The sequence below is a fragment of the Gallus gallus genome, chromosome 4 (genome assembly GCF_016699485.2).
Source record: "Gallus gallus isolate bGalGal1 chromosome 4, bGalGal1.mat.broiler.GRCg7b, whole genome shotgun sequence".
Classification (NCBI taxonomy): domain Eukaryota; kingdom Metazoa; phylum Chordata; class Aves; order Galliformes; family Phasianidae; genus Gallus; species Gallus gallus.
Window position 1 is genome coordinate 79,139,424 of NC_052535.1, and position 24,208 is coordinate 79,163,631.

A 24,208-nucleotide genomic window follows, 5' to 3' on the forward strand; every position below is an offset into this window, starting at 1 on the left:
ATCAAAATTTTAACAGCCTCTGTGCAACTGGATTAATATTCAATCAATGTCATGCTCAGAGAAAACAATTAAAAAAAAATTAGTCTTAATTTTTGGATCTCATGGACTATCCAAGCAGAGCAAAATATTCTAGTAGATACCCACAGGAATATCAGAGGAAACAAGTCCTTTAACACATTAAATAATGCTTCAAAAAACATCATGAAACTGGTAGTGATCTGTGATAACAAAATCACCTTCTCTTACAGTTTAAAAGAGGCACAGGTAAGAGACAGAAGGTATCCCTATATAAAACAAAAGCAAAGAGAATTTCTAGACTCAGAATGCAGGCCAGCTGGCACTAAGATTGCTTGCTCATTCCCACAGCTATCTGAGATACCAAAGCAGATAGACAGAACCTAATGATTAACTATCACTTAACACAACAGTGATCTATTTTTTCTTTTCAAAAGAATTGTTACCTTACAGTCAAATGCTATGCTCTGTTAGAACAGAGTCTGTTTTTCCTTTACAACTGCTAAGTAAACAAAGTAAATGCAAATATATGTCAAAAAAAAAAGGAGTTGACATTTGGTTTTGTTTTTTCACTTTTCTGTTTTCCATATATAGTAAAACCATAAAAAGTTGTCCTGCCAGCAGTCCCACTGTCTACGGCCTCTGGAGACAAGCTGATAAACCACAGGAGTGGGTAAGTTTACCACCAAGATGCAAACTTGTTAGCAGCTGGCAGCACCAAATGCCAGAGCCAAGCCAGAAGTCTCTTTTAATTATTATTATTATTTTTAAGAATACTTTTAGCAGGATGCAGGTGATAAAAAGACAGTCCACAACAATGGGGACAAACCATACTGTTACAACTATCCAAAAAGCAACAGAATTAAGAGTGAATAAGATCAAAAATGGTGAGTATACATGACTGTACCTTGGTCTATCATTTGGAAGATAAAATTTATCAGTGCAAGCAGTGCAGCTTGTCTACTATATTTAGGGCTAAAACCAGATGGATTCAGTCAAGGAAATCTGAGGATTCTAGATGCCAGCAGTCGCCTTGCGCACAAGCTTCCTTATAGTTTTCCCTAAAAAACAAAGAAATTCAAGACAAAAAAAAAGGTGAAATTTTTCCTCATCTAAGGTTAATTTTTCAAGCAGGAACAAAACTGTTGACCCCCGTAAGCAAGAAAGCACCTTGTTCTCTCAATCTCTTTCAGTAACAGAAAAATACCTTCTCAGTAGACTCTCTCAAACTTCTAAGAGTGTATACCAAAAGCTTCAGCCCAGAACTCTTCAGCTCTTCTGCTCACTTCCACCTGTGTAATTTGCAGACACTCAAGCAATTTTTCTGTCTCAAACACTTAATCCTAAGGAGGTAAGAATTATTTCTTGAATTACCAGACAGGTAACATAGTTCACTCCTGACCTAGGTAACTGGAAGCCCTTTGTACAGCCACTGAAGGGATTCACAGATTCATCAATTCACCCACCATCAAAAACCATTCAACACAATGCTTGTTGAAGCAGAGTTTTAAGAAGAAATGAACTGATTCACTCAAAGTTTTAAATGGACCCCAGAGCATCAGTCTATAGGATCTAGAGAACAGGTGCCGCTTCTCTTTCAATGAAAGGTAGGATCTTCTAAATGAAAACTGAAAAAGTGGTAAGGAAAAACAAATCACACAAGCATTAAAAATAAAATGTTCCATTTCATAGAAGCAAACTGCATGTCTGTCATCAGAACATAAGGAAACAAATTAAAGGAAAGCATTTTATTAATACTCAAACCAGAGAAGTCCAAGCTATCAATCCCTCATCCCGAGTCTGTATAGCATCAGAAAGAACAATTTTTTGGAACCTTGTGGAAATATATTTTCCATTTTAATTTGTTTCTTTCAATTTTCTTCCAAAGCCTTTCTTTCCTAGAAGATATGTTGAAAGGCAAATAGATGCAAGTTCTGAATAGGAAAAAGAAAGTTATTACACATGGCAGGATGATTTCAATGCTTATTTACACATGCTTACATTTACATTTGTAGATCTTTGAAATTCAGAAAGATGAGTTGCTGATAATGTCTTTTTATGAAGGTATTTACCATTGTGTGAATTTAGTCCAGACAACAGCAATCTATTCAACTTAGTCACTCAGGGGTGTGTCTGCATACATCCTACTCAAGGCAGAGTTTTCTTTCTACTTATATTTCTGCTATTAAAAGCTGCACTTTTAATAACTAGTGAATGCAAATCAAGCTCATATAATTACTGTGGTAAGAATGAAGCAAGTCCTATTGGCATGCAGACTATCATAACTCCATCAATTTCCAAAAGCAGTGGGGCTATGATAATTAATGCTGGCAGAGGATTGGTATATGTGACAACCTGAAAAGAATCACTGCATGCAGTGAATAGTCTGTAAGAGGTAAATAAAGCATCAAATGAAGCAAGCCAAGTCTTTGAGCACCAGATCAGCAAAGAGTATTGTTTTTGTAACTGAATTTAAATCCACTTCCCAACTCTTCCATTGCTCTTTCCTTTAAAAGACACGGCTTTTCTAAATGAAATCCCATCCCGTACAACTTTCCTTGCAAAAGCTGAGTGGCAAGTGGACGAAAGCAATTATTAGTAAAGGGCAATTTGTAAGTGAAAGTATATAGGAATATATCTACAATTAAGATGAGAAACCAAAAACTACTAAAATTAATATATTGCATAAAGTTTCTTGCAATAGTATATAAATGCAATGCCCGTGCAGAAAATACTTCCAAGACTCTGAGCACTCCTGTACACTTTCTGGCTTAAGAAGTTTAGATGTTCATTCTTTTTTAATACAACCAGTGACTGCAATGATTTGAGTAACACATAAATTCATTCATCTGTATACCATTTTGCCACCACTGGGAGACCTCACCTAAGCATTTATTGGCAGCATCATTTAAAGCCTTTCCAAGATTCAACTTCATCGTTCAGCTACTATTCTTAACCAAAACCCTGATAATTCTCTTCCTACTCAGTGAGAGAAGAGGTATCAGTACTCACTGTCAGCATGTCCCACTGTCAGTGGGCTTAGAAAAGAAAACAAAAGCTCTCATGACTTCGGAGAATCTGCTATCCAATGGACAAGGATTGTGTGCCAATATATTGTACAGAATACATAAAAAGAATTCCTAGAATAAATCATTACTTTCTTTTGTAAAGTTACTTCCAAATTCAAATATGTGTTTTCACATACCTGCCATGATAGTCTAGGTTTTTGATGGCCTTTGGTGTGTAGCATTCTCCTCTGCAAGCATGATTTCTAGTGATTTCTAAATTGAAATGAAGAATTTGGATTTGTGGTATAGCCATGACTTCAGAGTGACAAAGTTTTCTTTAAAAGCAGCAGTATTTTCTGTTTGTCCCACAGATACAATTGTAGACAGAGTGGGGAAGAGAACAAACCTACCTGCAAGAACACAAGACTTTCTTAAAAGCCTGTAAAAGGACTTAGGTCCACAGGCATCTGTCCTCCCTTTTTGGATAGTACCTGTCAGAACATTACTTCTATCCAAGTAACTTGTCTTTCTTATGACCTTGAATGACTGCACTAACACGTCAGCTCCATTATGACATTCAAAGCCATTCTATATTACATTGCAGCATTCCAGAATTTTCTGATTAGCCAAACAGCAGAAGACAACAGCAGAATCTAGTGATCTACCACCAGCAAGTAACACACTGCCAGAAACATGCTACCATTTTGTAACAAAATGAGAAATGCGAGTACTGTGTGCTGTAGTGGAATCAAAAATGGCCACAGCATAAAAATACGTGGTAATTTTTAGCTGTGAATTACCAAAGCCTTTAGAGTGATAAAACAACACACAGAAACTAGCCCACTGATTCAATTTTTATTATAATCCTGAAAATTTACTATTATGACCGCTATTATTAACATTTAGTTATACAGCAGAAAATACACCATAAACACTGACTGTTAGCGGTATTTTCTGAAAACTCATATTCTGCTGTTCTCCCAACCTCTGTAGATTTTCACGCCAACAATAGCTGTTCTTTTGATTACGGCTGTGGTCTGTGTGACCGATTTCTTATTCTGGGCTGAATCACCACAAAAGCAAGCCGATTGGCTACATAAAATGCTGAATGCCATAGCAACTGACTTGCAACCTTGCAAGCGTGCAGGAAGGATTTTGCACTTGAACGAGAGCTACAAGTGAAAACACCAGGCTGAGAGCAGACCTGATGTAATACCAGCAATGCAACAGAACAACACAAGTCATTTAACCACTCCCTAATCTTTCCTCGTTCATACCTTTCAACTGCAAAGGGCAGCAGCAAATCTTCAGATTCTCATTAAATACAGTGAACAAGGAAAAATGTGTGCCATGGTATTGATTCAACATATAGATCTACCCAGCGCAGACTCTTTGTCAAAACAAATAGGATTAAATATTGAAAAATCAAGTCATGGAAACAGAGCAATCATAGATGTTGACCTTTAGTTTTAATTAATAATCTTATAACTCAATATTGGAAAATATTAGAAGTTTCTAAAAAAACATCTCAAAATATACTTGACATTGCCCATGTTAATGGCTACTTTTAGGAACACATCAAAGTAGCCAAATCACTACTAATAAAAACAATCATTTAATGACAACACCTTATAAAATCTGCGTCAGGTATACAAGAAAAATATAGGAAGCAGAATATTGCTCTAGAAGAAACAGCAAGAGGCCTTCTGCTTCAGGAAAGCATAACCTTCTTTTATGCAGATGAAGCTCCCTGTGTTTGGGCTTCATAGGCCAACAGAAAACTCAGCTCCATTGTTCTTTGTGTATTGACTGAAAATGAATTCAAAACCTACCATGAAGTAATATATCAAGTGAAGAGGACCAAGTACAAGACCTATAGCACAGCTACCTACACTGCTTTTAAACCAGAGACATCTGAGTGAAGTACATAACTCTACAGCATCAGATTAAGTTACTTGACCTCTACAGCCAACATTCCCAGTGAGCTCCTACTGATATTGAAGAGTGCTATCAGCCACCTACACCCACGAAAATCCGAACTCTTGTTTGTATTAAAACAAGAGGAGGGGCCTTTACCTTCCTGAATCTGAAAATACTAACTACCAGAGACCATTGGGGGAATTTTAACCTACTGATTTATTTGTCTCTGACAGAAAAGGGCAAAAAAATTCTTAAGAACCTTTGACCCTCAAATTGAGGCAGCCTGTCAGGGAGTTTACAGTCACAGGAAACACTTCCATCAGAGAACAAACATATGAATTAACAAAGCAAAATTGGTTTTGGGAATTAATTTCATTATACTGGTAAACTACTTGACAAGTTTCACTCATATTGCTGGAAACAGGCACAGTTGTTTTAAATCTGTGATGTATCAGAACTCAGACATAAAATCAGCCTGGTTATAAATAAACATTTGTACTTAACTCTGGGTATAGCTGCATTTATGGTATGTAGGGTGTACGTGCACTTTGTTATATGCCACTGATACACACGTACCCAACTCAGAAAATATGTGCACACCTTAAACAAAGGCCCTTCTTTATCTTCCCAAAATGTGGTGTTGTTGCTACATTTTGAAGTCACATTTTTACTTAGTTCACATTCTGTTAAACAGTGCAGTATCCTCTAGCTTGGTTCCAGCAGATCCCTGACAATCTTCTATCTCAAACAGAAACAGAAAAAGCAAGACAATGAGAATTTTGTTTCCCTTGATTTTAAAAACACAGAAAACTTCCAACATTTCCCTCACCCATCAGCTAAGAGCACTTGAAGGGTAGATCATAACAGAAGGGATAACCCCCATAACTCCAACTTTCAGAATGAGATTCTCTGTTGAGTTTGTTTTGATATACCTTTGTTTTGTTTATGAAGTATGAAGCAAGGAAGTTTTTTTTTCTTGTGCTTTTAGCTAGTAATTCACACAGAGATAATAGCACTTGTTTTATGAAACATGTGAAATGGTCCTCTGTGTTTAGTACTACTTGTGCAAACACTTTGTCTAAAAAGGCAACGTATATACATACTGGAGATACTGACATGCTGCTGTAAATATATCCCTTTCACATACAGGATCGAATTTTGTTCTCATACCAATAATTTTATTAAACTTAAGTTTGAGTGATGATTTATTATTACAATTTCCCAAAGCATAGTACATTTCCTCTGAAGAGCTCATCTCTTAAGTCAGAAACAAAGAGGAAAGACAGGAAAACAGGCCAGAAGTATGCTTGTTCATTCTGTGTACACACACACACACACACTCGGTCTAGCTATACAAATTAGAAAACGTAGATCAAGGACAATAAATTATTCTAACAGCAAAGGTCAGTCTAAAAGAGAGCTGGGATACAATTTTTTTTCTTTGACCTCAGCTCTGAAAGAATTTTTCCATGCACAAAGTGGCATGAAAGAAGTGACAAAGATGCAGTACTGCAGCAGAGATTCAATGAAGGACATAATGATAAGGCCAGGAAATTAGTTCCTGAGACAGGATACGAAATGAAAGAGTACCTAGTCACTAATGGTCAAACAATGGCTCCAGTTGCAGTGTTTCAAAAACTCTGGCAGAGGTAAGACAAACGCTCAGAAAGCAGGAGAGGATGCTGCCGCTACTCTTCACCCACATAGCAGAAGGGCATTACTTAAACATAAATACTGATACCGCTCTTGTAATAATAATTATTATGATAAAGCAGCTATTTCATAGAACTACTGTGGTTTCTGTAAAAAAAATAAATTTCATGTGTACATATTTGCATGTTAGGCTGCTTGATGAACAGCTGGAGACAACTCATTAATATGAAGGAAAATCAGAACTAAGGCAGTATAACTTGCTCCTTCAATACATAGTATTGCTGATACAGCTAAGGCCCAAGAAAAGTATTAAAGAAATTTTAAACATGAAAGGGAGTGTCTCAGCAGAAGCACAGAACAATCTACTAAAAAATATCTGTCCTGTTACAGTGATCACTGCAAGAAAATAACCAAGCCATCAAACAGATGTACAGCACACCAACTCTTGTATTTGTACCATGTTCTAATCGTTCTTTCATTTGGAAGGAACCCCATTCCTTCTAACAATATTTAGACTTCTGAGTTCAAAAGTGAGTTGACCTAGGCAGTTGAAGGTGCTCCACAATCCAGGTAAAGGTGTTTGTCCAGTTATTCTCAGAAGACGCTTTATAAAATGAGGAATTTAAAAAACTGGTGGGAAAAAGCAGTAGCACAAAGGTGCGTCGTCAGTCTGAAAACTGACGGAATTCCCTAGTGTGATACACAAACATCAGCATGACTGCAGAAGTATGTAATATAAACTCTGCTTTCCCCATTATTAAAGTGATAAATCACAACAGTGAATTTAGCACTCTTGACCAAAGACAGCTGCAGAGTTAGTGGGTATGTACAGAAGAAAGTCGGTGCCATTTCATGCAGTTTTCAACAGTCCAGTTAAAAAAAATTAACAAAACAGATGGCATGTACAACAGTTGCTCAGCAGGTGAGAGACGGAAAAAGAAACAAAAATAGAGAAAGGACTACATGCCTTTAATTTTATTGTAAGTTCTTAGGGTTTGCATCATGTTTGGAAAATCTCAGACTCCAAATAGCAATGCTTTGTACATGCAGCATCCAGATGTGTTACTTCCTCTAGGAGACCGTTGTTTTCAAAATCACTTTTATTCACTGCTTGTAAAGCAACACAGTACAATCAAAGAACTGTAGACATCTTAATTACATTTGCTTTTTGTGGCTTCCATGGTCCATGGGCTCCCCTGCAACCAGCCATCTGGGATGAAAACGGAAGTGAGAGGCACCCTTACCTCCAAGTCCATCTCCAGAATCAACCTCATAGATGCTCTCCCCTTCCATGCTGTCTGTAGACCCAGCAGAAAACAAGATCTCTCACAGGTGATTGCTCAGGATCCAGAAGGAAGCTGAATCCACCCACTCTGAAGACAGCAAGTGGTATCTTTCAAACAAAAACATAAAAACAAAGCCATTGATCCACTTCAGCTATACAAAGAAGCAGTCATTTCACTTCTCCCTTAAGCCCCCGGTGTTTCAAAACTGTCAGTTCCAAGTCCAATATCTGAGGACTTCATAACAAAATAGTATAAACCCTCTAAGCCATTGCATTTGCATCAGCCCAAATTCCAGAAGTACACTGAGGTGAAAGCCTCAGCACAGATTCATGCTACTTCTTATATGGTTTGACATGACTGGAAGTGGGCAAAATGAAACAATATACTACCTATCTACAGGACTAGCTCTTCTCTGGCACCATAATGAGACCAAATAATATGAAAGCTACAAACAGCAGCACAGCCTAAAGGTACACAGGTCATATGAGCTGGCTTTCTTAAGACTACACTTAGGGTTTGCTTAAAAATTAGATGAAGAAAGCATCTCAGTTTAGCAGTGGACTTCATTTGCAAATGAAGGTAAAGAAGAGTGTAAGGATGAGTGTGGACAATGGAAGAATAACACTCGTGGTGCATTTAAGAGAAAGACAATTAAGGGAGCAGTACTCTTTCCTCTGAACTGAGCCTGAGTACCTACTTGTTTTTCTATTACTCTGCTCCAGTGTCACAAGTTTTTACCACCTCTTCCTTTTAAACAAAAATCAATTTCAATTAATATATTATAAAAATAAAAAGCGCTAATGAGTCAGGAAATATCCACACATCGGCGCCTTTGAGTGGAAGAGACAAAAAGCAACTAAATCAGCATGGAGCTGCTAGAGTAGTTGTGAAGCAAGCAGAGAACTGTCGCACATTGGATGCTCATGATCCACACAGCTACGACAGGATGAAAAGAAAAAGAACAGAAAAAGCCATCCAAAAAGAGTACAGAGGCCTCTTTCTGCCACAAATGAATTTGGACAGATCAAGAACATAAAATATGATGCGAGATTGATGATCAAATACATGAGTGGCGTGATATAAAAACATACTTCAGGTACCATCCGTATCCTGGAGCTAGTTACAAAGCAATGCATTGGCTGTCTGCTTTCCAGTTTCAAGTGAGTAAATAATTTTTATTTGCAAGCCTGTGGCCTTCTCTTTCGCTTTTCCATGTCATTAGGACTACATTCAGATTGTCCCATGCCACTGCACTTCATATAAAGGGTGGAAAAGGGAAAAAAGTTCTGTATACACATGAACAACCCTGTATGATTTGTTCATATCCCTTCTTCAACTTCTATCAACAAGAAAGCAGTAAATATTATAAACAAATCTGTATTCAGACTTCCAGTAAAAGAAAATCAATTGTTCAAGAATTATGTCATTTTGTTGATAAAAAGAAGGGCATACCTAGAAGCTTCACATCAGATGACCTCTATTTCTTCAACTTCTTCAAGCATTTCTCTCAGCATCTGCATGCTTTGGTCGATTTTCCGCTGATTGAGCCAGCGCAGGTGTATGCCATGTAACAGAACATGCATGGCACTGCAAAACACTGAGCAGACTTTTCATGGAATGAAAACCGCAGGGCAATCATCTTATGCTGCTGGTGCCTCCCCTCAAAGTCGCATCAGTGATTCAAGGTGTTGTTTTGAATCAAGTTATGTTTTTCAGATGGTGTGCTACTGCAATTTGCTAAGGCTGAGAATGGATCCACGATAATGCTGATTTTTTAATGATGAAGTATCCTCTGCAAATATTTCAGCTGGTAAAAAGAATCCACACATTTCTAGCAATACAAAAATACTTACCAAATAAGTAACTGGAACAATGTGTCAAACTCTGGCTGAATATTCACACCTGAAATATGTACATTCCAAATGCTGATCTAGGATACTCAGAGGAACATTAACAAATGTACTTCTTGCTCTTAAAAGCAAAAATATCAGACAATGAATACTGCATCACAAAACGTGACAGAATTTGGTCTTATTTTTACCAAAAAAAATGGGTGACAAATGGGTTGGGATAAGGATACAGCTATAACTTGAGAAAGTCAACCAGAACCTTTTAAATGAAAGAATTCATATTTCCTTTTGGAAAGGTTTATTTTCCTGTTGAGACCTTCTCATCACCAACCCTGGCCTTTATTATGGATGCTACACTCCACCTGTACAGTAAAGCAGAAATAATTTTTGTATGAAGTAACCTGTTGACCAAAGGACATTGTGCAGTGTCTAAAAACTAAGCACTCTATTTTTATCCAGGCTTTAAGCTAACATACATGGAGAAAAAAAATTCTGCGTCTGCCATAAAAACCTACTTCTACATCTACTTAGACACAGCTGTTATGCAACGGTATGTCTTTATCCATCTATAAACAAGAACGTGTCCTTGGGAAACGCTGATGAGGTGTCTCATTTTTCATTACAGTAATGAACAGAATGAAGTCTACATGTGTTTATCACAACCTGTAAGTAAATGCCAATACACTCCTTATTTACTTAACTTTTGTAATTTGAAGTCTTTGTCAGTTATTTGGGAAGTTGTAGATGGAACAACACAAACAAGGAGGATTGAGAAGAGCCTCAGCAAGAAACTATTTACATAATTTTTGCATGTTTTTTTTTTCACTGCCCTTTGCAGAGCAGCACTGCACAGGGAAATGCACAGAAATCACATGTGTTATTTATGTAATTGACACAAAATCCCACAGACTGGAAGAATCCTCAACCACACAGACAGTGGTGATCTGCTCATTTTGACCTGCCTGAGTCTGAAAATGCCCAATCAAATGTAAATGGCTATGGCCATTTGGTCTTTCTGCAGTGAGCTTGTTATTCCTCCAGCTGCAGATGTGAGGGAATTAATCCCCAGGAACAGATAAATACACTGCAGGATATGTATTTTGATAACATTTGAAAAAGCACAAATTGTGTCTCAAAAAAAAAATCTAAGTATGATGAGAATATTTACATCTACACACTTTAAACCTTCAGCAAACTTTACAAGCATAGTTCTCTGATTATAGTCAGAAAGATCCTCCAGTTTCCCAGATTTTGCATCACGAGCTGGGATACCGAACAGACTTAAAATAAAAGTCAGCGCAATAACACACTTCTCTGATACTGACACAGTCCCAATCACTTACTGTGGGCAGACTTCTTCAAACTGCATTTTTCATAACTGATTTCTTCATAAACCTGACTTCTAGGCTTTGGCTACATAAGACTTGGCCCAGATGTGCACTGCCAAATTCCATCTAGAAATCACTGTGAGTCTTTTCAGGTAGTCTGTACAGGAAAGCGTTTGCCTCCCCTCATTCACTGCCATTCTTTTCTCCCTTCCTATTGCAGAGGGCACAGATGGAGATGCTCCCCCTCCCTGCTCACCAAACTTTTCTGTTTGTTGTAAAGACCGTTTTTCAGTATTTTGCATAGGGCATCACTGACGAATGGTTCTATGTGGAGAATATGGAGAACATGAGAATTAGATGACTGTGGTGAATGACTTTGCAAGGCATTAGGAATACAGATAATAGCAAGAAAAATCCAAAAGGTGTAGGAAAACAGCAGATTTCTAGCACTACTATGTTCTTATACCAACCCCATCAAAGGATAAAAGTAAAACTGATCAGCAGATTTGTTCCTGTAGTTATTGGAGAGAAGAAGGAGAGGGTGAAAAACAAAAACCTGAAAATCTGAACTACTGCACCAGTAGAGAGGAGGCCAGTGCAAGATCATCTTCTGAAAAGGTTCTGCTCCTTCAAAGCCTACCCTCAGGTGGATCTGCAACGATGTATCAGAGATCCATCTGTCCTAGTCCTGTGCCTCTGCAGGGAGCCAGCCACATACAAGGAGTCTTGCTCAACAAGCTATTTGTGCTTTCTCTTCATTCCCCTCATTTGTTATAGGAATTTATTCAAAGTTAATGAATCAGTCCAAGCTTCTTTATACATATTTAAGGACTTTTCAAAAAAGCAACTTACATTTCAGAAATGGTTGGAAATCTTTTATTCAGTCAGGAATAACCACATTTAGTTATTCCTGCAGCCATACCCTAACAAGAAACCCTCCTGACTACCAGACTTGATAATCATAATTCCATCTAACAGAGCTTCCAGTAAGACTGTTTTGTTATTCAGAGAAAGGCTGGGTTGAATTGATTTACCTCATTTCACCACAAAGCTGCATTTCTGGAGATATTTCCATATGGAAATCCTAAGAAGTCAAAGTGAATTTCTCTACAGACATGCATTTTTAAATGCTGACAAAATGTTCAATTTAGGATACCACCAATTAAGCTCCAACTAAAGATTCTGCAAGATGAGATCAAGCGCTAACAAAACAGATACAGCCGTGAAAGGAGATCCATATATTCCAATCCTACAAAACACAGTTCAGAGAAGGAATAAGAATCAGTGCCAATAGGTAAATCTCACAACTTCAATCCTCCAAAACATCCATCTAAATTGAAAAAAGTGAACTCTAAGCCTGAAGTGATTTATTTCTGCACATTTCCTTTTTCTTACCTCTGCTAATGGCAGGCACAATAACTTCAACACTTATAGGAACAGTGGAGGCCAAGGTAATGTTCACAAAACCACCTGAGGAAGGTGATGAGAACCTGAAAGCACACATTACCTATCGTGACTTCTGCTCATTCAACTGAACTAACTCAAACATGCAGGGCAGGGCTATGGGATTATGTAACAGAAAGATGTTCCTAAAAGATACATCTAAGGAGCTGATTTCTGTACTTAACTATTTATTTTATAGTTACTAGGAAACTGTATTGCATCAGCGATTCATAGAGGAGTTTAACATCTTTGACAGTTATATGAATCAACTGTGGTACACAGCATTGCTCTACTATCACAAAGCATACCTTAAAATGCGAGGGAGAGGGGGAGATGGAGCAAAAGATAACAAAACGGTAGGATTTTTCTATTTATAGCAGGATCATTTAATTTGAAAGAACAGAAATGATATTCCACTCTTATCATAACCAGCAACATCCCTGTGAACATAGAGAAAAACCACAGAACTGATCAATTTATTGATCATAACAATTTGCCAAAAGCTGTACAGAAAACCTGTCAACAAAAACAGATAAAGAAAAAAAATAACAAAGAAGCTTCAGATCAGTAATAACATGGTTTCATTTAGAAACCTGCAGTGTAAAAACAATTTGCTTTCCTTTAGCTTTAGCTGAAGCCCTATATTTAGCATGCAATACATACTTACAGTATTTTTTTCATTTGCTTTAACATTAATTTCAAGACAATGCTGAAAATATGAATTTATGCCCAGCTGTGGTTTTTATAACCAACCAAGAGAAATTTAGTTTGTATGCTAGAGCAACTGTGGAAATCAATTCTTAATCTATGACCTTGTTTACCGCAGCTTGAAGCCTTGCAATAAATAAATGCCTTGAGCCAGAAATAAGAAACATTTGGCGAATCAAAGAGACAAATAACACGAATCTATATGTGTATATACAGCATTAGAAAGGTCATATAAAATACGATATTGGCTCTTTTCTTGCTGTAACATAATAATGTCTGAAAGGCAGGACACAGTAATTGGCTGCATTAATACCCAGGTGGCGAACGCACGTGAGTACCTATTTTCTTTTCAAGTGACAGTGCTAATCTCTGTAGAGGATTTCGTGTTGCCTGATGCTTTTTTTCTTTTTTTCTAAGAACGATATTCTCCGAAAAATAACCCATTTTCTTTGTCTTAGAAGATATAAAGACTTTCTCTAATGCACATTTAAGCTTTCTTGTGGAATTGCTCAGTGCTTCATCACTCACTATAGAAAGAAAAACAATAATAATAATGCCAGTGCTCACAATTACCTGTCCTTGGTCACAACCCCTCTTCTCATTTCTAAGAGGAACCTCTCAAATTCTCACACTATGCTATTACTTGTTTCTCCGTAAGCATTACTAAAACAAGCTTGACTTCAATAGCACTACTCACAGGAACATAAACTAAAAGTACGTTTCAATATTAACAGCACTCACTTAATGAAAACAAATCAGCACATCTTCAAAACCACAACTTGATTTATTTGTTTGACTGCAGACTTTATCCAGGCAGTTGCTTTTGAAATCTGTTAGTACAAACTAGCACTAGTTCTGCTAATTTCCCTCCCTTACTTGTCTCCTTGCTGCTACACTGGAATTCCAACGTGACTGTGACTGACACTGCTTTTTAAGGTTAAGCATAGCATTATTACCTTGCACAGCAGGTGACCAAAGTAAATGATGCAAAGGTTCCCTTATTTTAACTCTAAGTAAAGCATGTAATCTAATAAGAAATGAAAGAATTTGACTTTCATAATTATCCTTGCAGTTTGACATAGAAAGGTTAAAAAAATAATATAAATCTTTCTTCAAATATAATGAAAACTTCAGCCAGCAAATTAGGAGACCAGTACTGATAGAGCCATAATGCCACCAAAAGTTCACCTTAAGCCGAAATTACTCGGCTCATCAGCCTACCAGCATAGGCTTCCCCATCTCACATCCATAAAAACAGCTCTGGAGTCTTTTTAAACTTCTCCCCATCAGTAGTGTCTTCTGTCTGCAGCATGTGACTTTATTCCATAGAATTGTACAAGACCACTGAGATCACCCATCAACCATCAACCCATCCCCACCATGCCCACTGAACCATGTCCCTTGGTGGCACATTTACACATTTCTTGAACTTCACCACCTCCCTAGGCATCCTGTTCCAATACCTCACTAGTCCTGAGAAGAAATTTTTCCCAATATCCAACAAGAACCATCCCGGGCACAACTTAAAGCCATTACCTCACGTTCTATCACTGTTACCTGTGAGAAGAGGCCAACCCCCAGTTCTCCACAACCTCCTTTCAGGGAGTTGTGGAAAGTTACAAGGTCACCCCTGTGCCTCCTTTTCTTCAGATTGAACAATCCCAGTTGCCTCAGCTGCTCCCCATAAGACTTGAGCTCTAGATCCTTCACCGCTTCACCAGCTTTGCTATCCTTCTCTAGACACATTCCAGGGCCTCAATGTCTTTCTTGTAGTGAGGGGCCCAAAACTAAACACTGTACTCAAAGTGTGGCCTTGCCAGTGGGAGTGATGCTAAGTATGTGTTGGTAAGAACTACATCCAAAGAGAATCTCTCAGCCAACAGCAGTGTTTTACAGGTACACAGCATGTTCAGTTCCCAAGTTACTAAAGACTTTGCAAATGGCATTAACCAGACCTCTCCCCAGCTGCTATGGGAAGGGGCAGGAGCTAATGCTGGTCTCAGAAGTGGGGATGCTGGCACAGGAAGCCCTATCCGAGTCCCCCTGCTACATCATGTCTGGCATTTCATATTAGTTTTTAATCTCAGAGTCCAAAAATTAACTTTTTCCATACTCGGTTTCTAAAAACCTCTTAGCTACTGACACAACCTTACTTAAAAGACAGTTTGTTCTAATTCCAGAAGGAGAATTGCTCAGCATATTAATCTAGGTCAGAAGAAACTACTTCCCCACCAACAAAACAACAAATTTACATTACAAAGTGCAGCTAATTATAACCAATGACCCTTTTAAACTTATTTAAGATTCAATACTTGTGAAATAAAGCAAAGTATTCACTGACGGCGCTGTATCAACATAAATGACTAATTACTTTAATCAGGAAGCTCAAAAGATAAAGAATTTGATTTATTATAAATACAGGGGCTTGCTCTCATAAAAATGAGTTGCTCTGCAGTTCAGGACACGCATTGATTTATGGCACTACTTGTAATTCTCTTATTATTTTTACATTTAATAATAGGTGAAAAATGGATTAAAAGTTAACTAGAGCAGGTCACATTGCCAATATAATTTTATTCAGTTCCACAGCAGTACTCATACATTGTCTATATCCTAACATTTCACTAATAGAAAACATAAAAAACTGTTTTGAAAAAACATGAAGATTGCTTTGGCCAAAATTACAGAAAGAATGGCTATTCTTGCCTGACTTTTCGTGATTTAATGATAACTGGCATCTGTTACTGAGACAAACTGAACACAATTCAAATCCAGTTCAGCTGGGAACAATTGGGAGAGCCCAAAAAATGTTTTTGAAGATAGATTATGAACCAATAACGGCACAGGAACCCATCAGACAGATAGGAATGGAGAGAATAAGAATATATCTGGAGTTGTTTAGTAGAAAGGAAGGATCTTCATGCCTTTGCTGTCAGCCCCTGCAGAAAGCACTCTGCTTCCACCAAACCTGCCTAGCCACTACTTTACCTGTCCTGACGGCTGTTTCTGGACAGAAAGAGCACTCACTGAGTCACGTCAGGTGCCCTTGACTAGGTTTATAGACTTACTGCACTACATTCAAACTACACAATGCAGTAAAAAAAAAAAAATTAGAGCACACATCTTTTATAAATGAAATAAAGAAAAAATCCCATGCATAACATGCTTACAATAAGATTAAATTGCTGAGAAGTCTGTCACCCAACTGAAGTCCTCCAAGTCTATCCTTGCTGACATTAAGGATTACCTCTTTCAGCAAATTTACGTTGGGGATTTTTGAGGACCCCTCGCATGTGTTACTGTATATTTTGCTGCACGGGTGAAGAAAGAATCACGACCACAGAGATCAGTAAAAACATGTTTCTTATTCACTTGTAATCAGCGTGGTTCTCCAGGTTATCTTAGGTTGCTGGGGTCATCGCTGGAGCCCCAGGGCCTCCAGGAAAACCACCACACAGCTGCCTGAACAGGAGTACAACTGTGCAGTCAGTTATTACAATGTCTGGATTATGTTTCATTGGTATTTGCCAGAAAATAGTGATTAAGGGCAGTGTGAGAATGCTTTCAACATGAAGAACGCTTCCATAGACTGAAATATCTGCCAGGTCTAACTTCAACTCCAGGGTTAGCTAAGACAAACAGTGTTCCTCAGGGTACAGCAATAAATGAATTATCATTGAGTAAAGACCCTTGTCAGCTGGGTTCCTCTTCCAGCTGCTGCTGCCTGTGCTGACCAGCCGTCACCATGACCCCATGTTCCCCCTCCTTTACTACAGCTACACATCACCTGTTGTCTGCTCCTTAACAGAAACATTGCTCCAGGCACAAACCAGCTCCTTCTCATGTGTTTACAGAACCAGCTGTGCCAAGTGACCCTCAGAGCTACCACACCACCAATAACACAAACGATGTACATCTGATTGTGTCTTATGGCAGAGCTCAACAATACATTCAGTTAAATAGCTGCAGAATTCAAGTTGATGGGAATTTTTATTCATGAAGCAAAGGCTTCTCCTGTTGTGTTACCATGGTTGATAACTCTTCAGTACAAATCCTCTTTCATGTTAAAAAAAAAAATTTTTTCTGATTCCTTGCACATTACCACAACTAACTGACACAGAAGACAGACAAGTATTTTCACCAGTATTTTTGTCAAACACTCTCTTGCTATCCAGCATTTCTTCCAAGCCAGGTGATGTATAGAGGAAGTCCCAGAACTCAAATGGCTGCAGTTTGGAAGATACCTAACAAAAGATAACTAAAAGACATCTGTTTTTGTCCCTGAGGGGCACAGGAGGGACTGATCTAGACTGTATATCCACTTGCTGATGGGTGGAGATGGAACTAAAATCCACTTCCAGATAGCTTAAAAAAAATGGCATGCCAGTATAGCAATTAGAAAAGAGATCAAAAGTATGGGCTACTTACCACTATAACATTGGCTTCTAAGACATTTAATGAGCTTTGATAGCTCTCTTTGATAGCCAGTGAGAAAGCTGGGGAATCTTTAAAGGCTTTTGAAATCCAGTGTTGTGCTACCACTCATGGATGTCTGCATGTGTAATTTTGGAGGACTGTTGATGAAGGCTGTTTATCTTCTTTGCTGGATTTTTAACTCATCACTGGCTTCATACTTAAATCCCTAATCAAAAAGGGGGCCCTCATTACAAGAAGTGAAGCATCTGGAGTTCTGCAATTTTTTTAATCCTCAGTGTTAGAGGTCAGACAGAGTTGAGTGTTCAGGGGAGGATTTGGAACAAACTACAGAAGAATGAGAAAAATCAGTTCAAACACAATCTGACAGAGGAATTATTATCAAAATGAAATTTTGGTGGTTAAATCTTGGTTATACATAGAAACATCATAGCAGTATTAAGAAACTAGTGCTACAGAGCAGCACTAGGAGGCATCATGGGCATCATTCCAACCTGTGAAACTCATAATTATATATCAGAAGTAATATTTGTTTTGAACAGAAGTTTGATCTTAAAGCTTACATTTTAAAAAATACCTCTGTGGTTTCAGAGAAGCATTAAGACACAGCATTTATCCTCTAACAATCAGTTCTTTTCTTATTTTGTTACATTTGACAACTCTCATGGGGAGCTAAATCCTCATCTCTGCAGCTACTACAACTACCGAGAGAAAAATACTAAATCAGGTTCAGCATTGGACTGGCTCTGCTGGGCACCAAGGAAAGGCTGCCCAACGCCATCCCTGGCGCAATCACACCTAGAGGCTAAAACTTGCCAGCAATTCTATCTCTGCCTGCTGCTGTGGGGTCTTCAATACAGGAGCACAGCAACCAAAGGCACTGAGAGAACCTCCACAAAAAGTGAGAAGGAGAAAACTGAACAGATAATGAATTTATCTTTTGCATTCCAAACAATACCGTGACTGTCACAGAATGATGGTCAATGTTACCAAGCACTGCAGGTTAACTGTAGCAAAAGGCTTTGTCTAGGAGAGTCCTACACAAAAGATGTGTGCACTCTAAACTCATATCTTCAATTTTTTTTTTAACAGAAAACCCTTTAACAGTCCTACATCTCAATAACAGCACGCAGATTCCCTCAAAAGTATGTTCTATTTGAAAAAGACACTTAAACTTAAATGTGAAACCTTATTCTAATTAGAAAAAATCAAGAGTACAAGTACACCAACTTGTAATATAAATAAATATGTAAAATACATATACAAAATACTGCAAAACCATTGGCTTAACCTGTCCTGTTACATGTACCCATTCCCAACCTCACAATATTTTTTTCTGTAAAATGAACCCTTAAATGCATTGGCTGTTCTTGTCTGGGTCAGACGAGATGCAGTACATATCATCAGAGCTCTCTGTACATTCTGCTTTCTCAAGAATATTCATAGGACTGCTTAGAATCATAGAATCACCAAGGCTGGCAAAGACCTACAAGATCACCCAGTCCAACTGACCACCCATCACCAATAGTTCTCTGTAAACCATGTCCCTCAACACAATGTCTAAACGTCCCTTGAACACCTCCAGAGTCGGGGCTTCTTCTTTCCTCCTTTGCTGTTAGTACTGAATGCATGGCTGTGCACACTCTTGGCATGATTAAGCACTTCTGCCTTTATGGGATTGGTTATGGGGTAATGTGATCCTTAGTGAATATACCCTCCGATTTTACTGCTATGGTCTCATCTTCCTTCCCTGTCCCACTACTTATTACACACTTTCAAATGACATCTAACATTTAGAGTATACTCAGTCTCGGAGATAGCCCACAGAAGTCTCCTCTTAGCTGAAATTACCAACACTGATTCCAGTGAGATGTTTTACTTCATACCACAGCTGTCTGTGTCTTCAAGCACAGCACCGGATTCTATAAAGATGAGCAACAAAAGTGTTAGGAGTTTATTTCCTGTTTCCAAATATTCATTTGGCTCACGGAAAGAAAAGAAAAAAAACACATACTTCGCTGTCCAGATGAAGTACAGGTAAGTGCTCACATGCTTTATGTAAAATGGGGACCTTATATTGCATGGTCTGCAACAAAAATCCCAATCTAAGCTTTGAAGCTCCAGTAGGTGAGAAGTGCATGGGGTAGGTGGCACTGTTTACAAAATTTTCCAGTATGGGAGAGGGTTTTCTTGTTGCTTTTTGTTTCGGTTTGTGGTCATTTATTTGTGTTTTGCTGATGCTAATGTTCTAGTGGTTGGCGACCCTGCCCACGGCAGGGAGATTGAAACTAAATAATCATTATGGTCCTTTTCAACCCAGGCCATTCTATGATTCTATGATAATCACTCCTTCACACCAATGCACCAACATCAAGCAGTCCTGCATCTAACTGCTGGAAACAGCAAGCTTCAGCATTTGCATATAGCTTCCAAATTAAGCTGAATAAAATTCAGTCCATAGATATTACAAAGTAACATTTTATCAATTCATTTCCTGTTCTTGTGAAAAGATGCCAAGGACTATGGTCAAGAATTAAACAGATCTCAGCGTAGTCAACTATAAACACACAGACCCTACACTGCCCAGCTGACAGCCCAAGCAAAATATTAAATAATCGTATAATCATTAAGGCTAGAAACGACCTCTAAGATCATCAAGTCTAACCACAGCCCATTCCAACCATGCCCACTAGCCATGTCCCTCAGTGCCACCTCTCCAGGTTTCCTGAACACCTTTACTAAGGAATCAAAACACCACAATGAGGAAAACACCAGAAAATAACGATCCCTACCAGCGTGAATCCAGCAGCACTGTAGATTGAAAATTATTATTAGATGCAGGCAAGGCACAACTGAATTTGTCTTCCAGATTCTTTTGCCTTGAGTTTCTCAGAAGCGTTCAGATCAAAGCACACTCATGCACCACTCACACCAAATAAGAAGTCACTGTTACAGGGGTAGAGTAACCTAGTTCACAGTGAGCTTGCCATTGTCTCTACACTACCAGCTGTATAACTGCAGCAGAAGTACACAGCCCACAGCATCACCTCCCTGCTGCACAGGTGCTCAGCAGAGAGAGCATGCTATAAAAATGCACTGATGGGCACAAACCTGGCTGCAGCCACCCCAAAACGTTCTCTGTACCTTTAGCAGCCACTGGGCTGATGGAGATTTTGCTTAAATGTACTGATTTAGCACTGAGACTCCTCCATCATGAAGTTACAGTAGTGCTGTAAAACACAAATAATGAAATCACATAAGAGTCCTCCAAAAAGCAACTAGTATCCAGATCAATGTTTTTGCTCAGAATTTCTCTCTACTGTTCCTGTTCTGGAAAACAAACAGGACCTTGTCTTCCCAACCCTGGTCAGGAATTGCCAGAATACAGTGTATCGTTGTCTTCTATTTAATTAGAAATATAAGCCTTTTTTTCTCCTCCTTTGGCAAATCACAGGGCAATTCAAATGTCAGTATGTCAGTCAGCACTGCACAAAAGCATCACAGATGAGCACTGGTAGACATTCTTGAGTTGTTTGCTCTCTTTCAAGGAACATGAGAACGATTTTCAAAAAAGCAACAACTTGGCACTGAGTTTTGCAGCTGATCTATTAGTTTGCCTATTATGAAAATTCAGTTCTGATTTGTAAGTTCGGTTTTTATGGCACACAGAGGATGATGGCAATCCATATCGCAGCCTTAATGCTGAAAAAAGAAAGCAGTGGAAAAAGATTCATCTTCTGTATCAGCTTTTTATTTTTGTCTGCATACCTCACACTGTGTTGGCAATATTTTGTCTCCTAAAATGCTTTCCCTGTCTGAGTTCAAGTACTCTGCCACAAGACAAAGGTGGCAATCCCCCAGAGCAGCTTTACTGGGTCTTAATTTCCAAGGTGCTCAAAAGAAAACAAAAAAGTGAGTTGAAATGTCGTTGAGGGTTTTGGAGGACTGTTTTCCTGTTTGCTGCTGGCACAGAAAGTGTTAAAAAAACATATATATTTATATTACCCGCATCATGGAGTATTCTAAAGTCTCAGGTCTCTGTGTGCAAGCAGAAAAGTGTATCAGCTCTGATCCTGCAATGAGTTCCTTCTGTGCAAACACCTGAACCCCTACAAACAGGCTGCAGACTAATAGGAACTGAATATATATATAAACTTTTTTCCATATACGTCGTTAGATAGGTGCTAATTAGCAATAACATCCTGGTCACCAATGAACTTGGCTAGACTAAACCTGCCCACCTAGAGGTGGGTGGAGGGTACAAACCCAGTCTTCTATAAAGCCTTGGAAGACAGGTGACAAATTCATTCCTACGACCACCATAATACTAAATGACATCACACTAGGAGCCCACGATAACTACATGGTAAATCAATGACAGCAGTTGCACAGCCTGATATTTGAGAAACGAGTTCTCATTTCCAACAGCTTTGGTTCCTTAGTCTCCCTTTCACTTACAGATGCCAATGGCAGAACGTTGTGATTATAAGGAACTCCTTCTGCTACTTCTCAATCATTTATTTTTAGAAGTCTGACACATGAAATAGGTCTAAGTGCATTAAACAAGCACTTGCTTTTGAACAACCTAACAGGACTTCTGCCCCACGGAGTCCACACTAGATTCAAATCTGTCAGGGAAACGTTTTGCAAGAGATACCTCCAGGACTTGCATATAGAGACCTATATTATCTACGCAAACAGAAACAAAGTTTTAGCGAGAGGAGCTCCCAGCTGTGCCCAGGCACAGTCCAGAATGTTATAATTCAACACAAACCTGAGAAAGGTTTATGAGAAAAATGACTTTGTGAATTGAACCTATAGCCTCAAATCAACTCACTGAGGCTCAGCCAAGGTATTTATATATATGCTCTCCAAGGACTGATTTGACTTTCTTACGTTCCCAGTCCTTGGACACAGCCAGCAAGGCCATAAAATCGCTAGGATATAATGGGAGGTAAAGAAGGGATAATAACATTGAAGCTCACAGGATAGCAATCTGTAACTACGAATGCTGAAGCCTTTTCTCACGTGACCAGTCATACTGGAATCAACAGAATTACTTATACAAGTTAGGGCTCCAGGATCAAGGTTCTGAGGATTATCCTGCCATATTTATTCATGCTCTGGGTAATACCTTGTTTTACAAGCAGATTCCTTTAGATCACCATTATTCATGATAAATACACACAAAAATCAGGCTCAGTATTAATTACAATTTGAAGATAGCACATTCAGAAACAGAAGGATGAATGCAGTATGAATAAAATGCAATGTGAGAAAATCCCCTCTCCATATTTTTTGTGTTCATACTGATGATGGTTTAACTGTACTTTTATACTTCAATTTAAAATAAAGTTCATTACAAAGAGTTTAATGGTGCTGAATTGTGCAGTTGTCTTCAAAGGTTTATGTGACCTAGAGGAAGGTTTGAGCTGAGTGCTTGGCTCAGTCTACACAGGTGTGTGGGAGGCCAGCTCAGGACTTCGTGAGGGTTTGTCAGTGTCAGTGAGAAGCCTGCACTCTGCACTGCATATGGAAGGGCTGAAAAAAAAAATCAATTCCACAGTGATTTGTTAGCACCATAAAAATACTAAATAAGGTGATTTATTAGCAAATATGTCCAATGTTATATTGCCTAATGCAGTGAACTGCCATCACGTTCAAACTTCTAAACTGAATTTATGATTTAGTCACAATTTACTTCCTAAGAGGACTCTATTGCTACCTCATTTATGAACCAAACCTTGTATTCCTTGTCACTCTGACACAAAAAAAAAAAAAAGAAAGAAAGAAATCAGAATGGAATGAATAATATTCTGAACCACATCGTTCAAACAAAAGACAAGAAAAATCTTCGGTTAGGAAGACCAACTCCTTCAGATGTTGCAGATAATGCTAAAGTTTGAATTGTAGTATGTTCTTTTGTTATCGTACCTGCTTACAAACGGCCCTATAAGCAGAGTTAAACACACCTGCAGGCTTCAACTACAAATGATAATCAAGTTGTTAGAAATTCTTCACAAAGCATTCGAAGCTGCAGAAGTGATTCACCATAGCCTAACAGCCTTGCTAAGCCTTTGTTTCCATTTTCTATATTACATCTGTATATTTGAGAGATTTCAATTCTGCTGAAAACAGAATAGTACTGGCTGTATTTGAAGTATGAAGCACTTAAATAAACCCAGGAACGTACATGAAAAATTCATTTGCCACAGGTGTAAGCATGCATTATTTTTATTCCAAAGACTGCTATCAGTTCCATTATTTCTTCTCAAATCCTCTATCACATATCTTCTGGTTTAAGTGACAACCGCCTACTGCAACAACACATACACAATACTTTCATACAGCATAGGATGTTGTGGATCTAACTTTAGATAGAGTGATTTCATTAATTGTAAAATAATCTAAAAAAGAGCATTAGTTTACCAGCTTAATGAGTGTTAATATCTAAATTACATAGTAATTATGACAAGCGAAAATGTTAAGATACGGCTTTACAACAGAAACCTAATCGTTCATGTAGATACTGAAAACCAACATTCACTTTCTTATCAATTTTT

The 24,208-nt window shown here is 38.3% G+C and overlaps 1 protein-coding gene across 14 annotated transcripts in view; it reads right to left on the reverse strand.

Moving 5' to 3' along the window:
* Nucleotides 1-24,208, reverse strand: part of PPP2R2C (protein phosphatase 2 regulatory subunit Bgamma) — a 175,922-nt gene that overhangs the window by 83,473 nt on the left and 68,241 nt on the right. For 3 of the 14 annotated variants that reach the window (XM_046940679.1, XM_046940677.1, XM_046940678.1), the window contains one exon: nucleotides 923-1,076. The exons of 5 other annotated variants lie outside the window; for them this stretch is intronic. In XM_046940679.1, the coding sequence (XP_046796635.1) occupies nucleotides 923-935 (13 nt within the window). In that variant the 5' untranslated portion in view covers nucleotides 936-1,076. Of the gene's footprint in view, nucleotides 1-922; nucleotides 1,077-3,220; nucleotides 3,297-3,433; nucleotides 3,590-7,840; nucleotides 7,990-9,334; nucleotides 9,480-24,208 lie in introns of those variants that run through there. 6 more of the 14 variants (XM_046940674.1, XM_046940676.1, XM_040699516.1 and 3 more) reach the window with 5 other exon arrangements.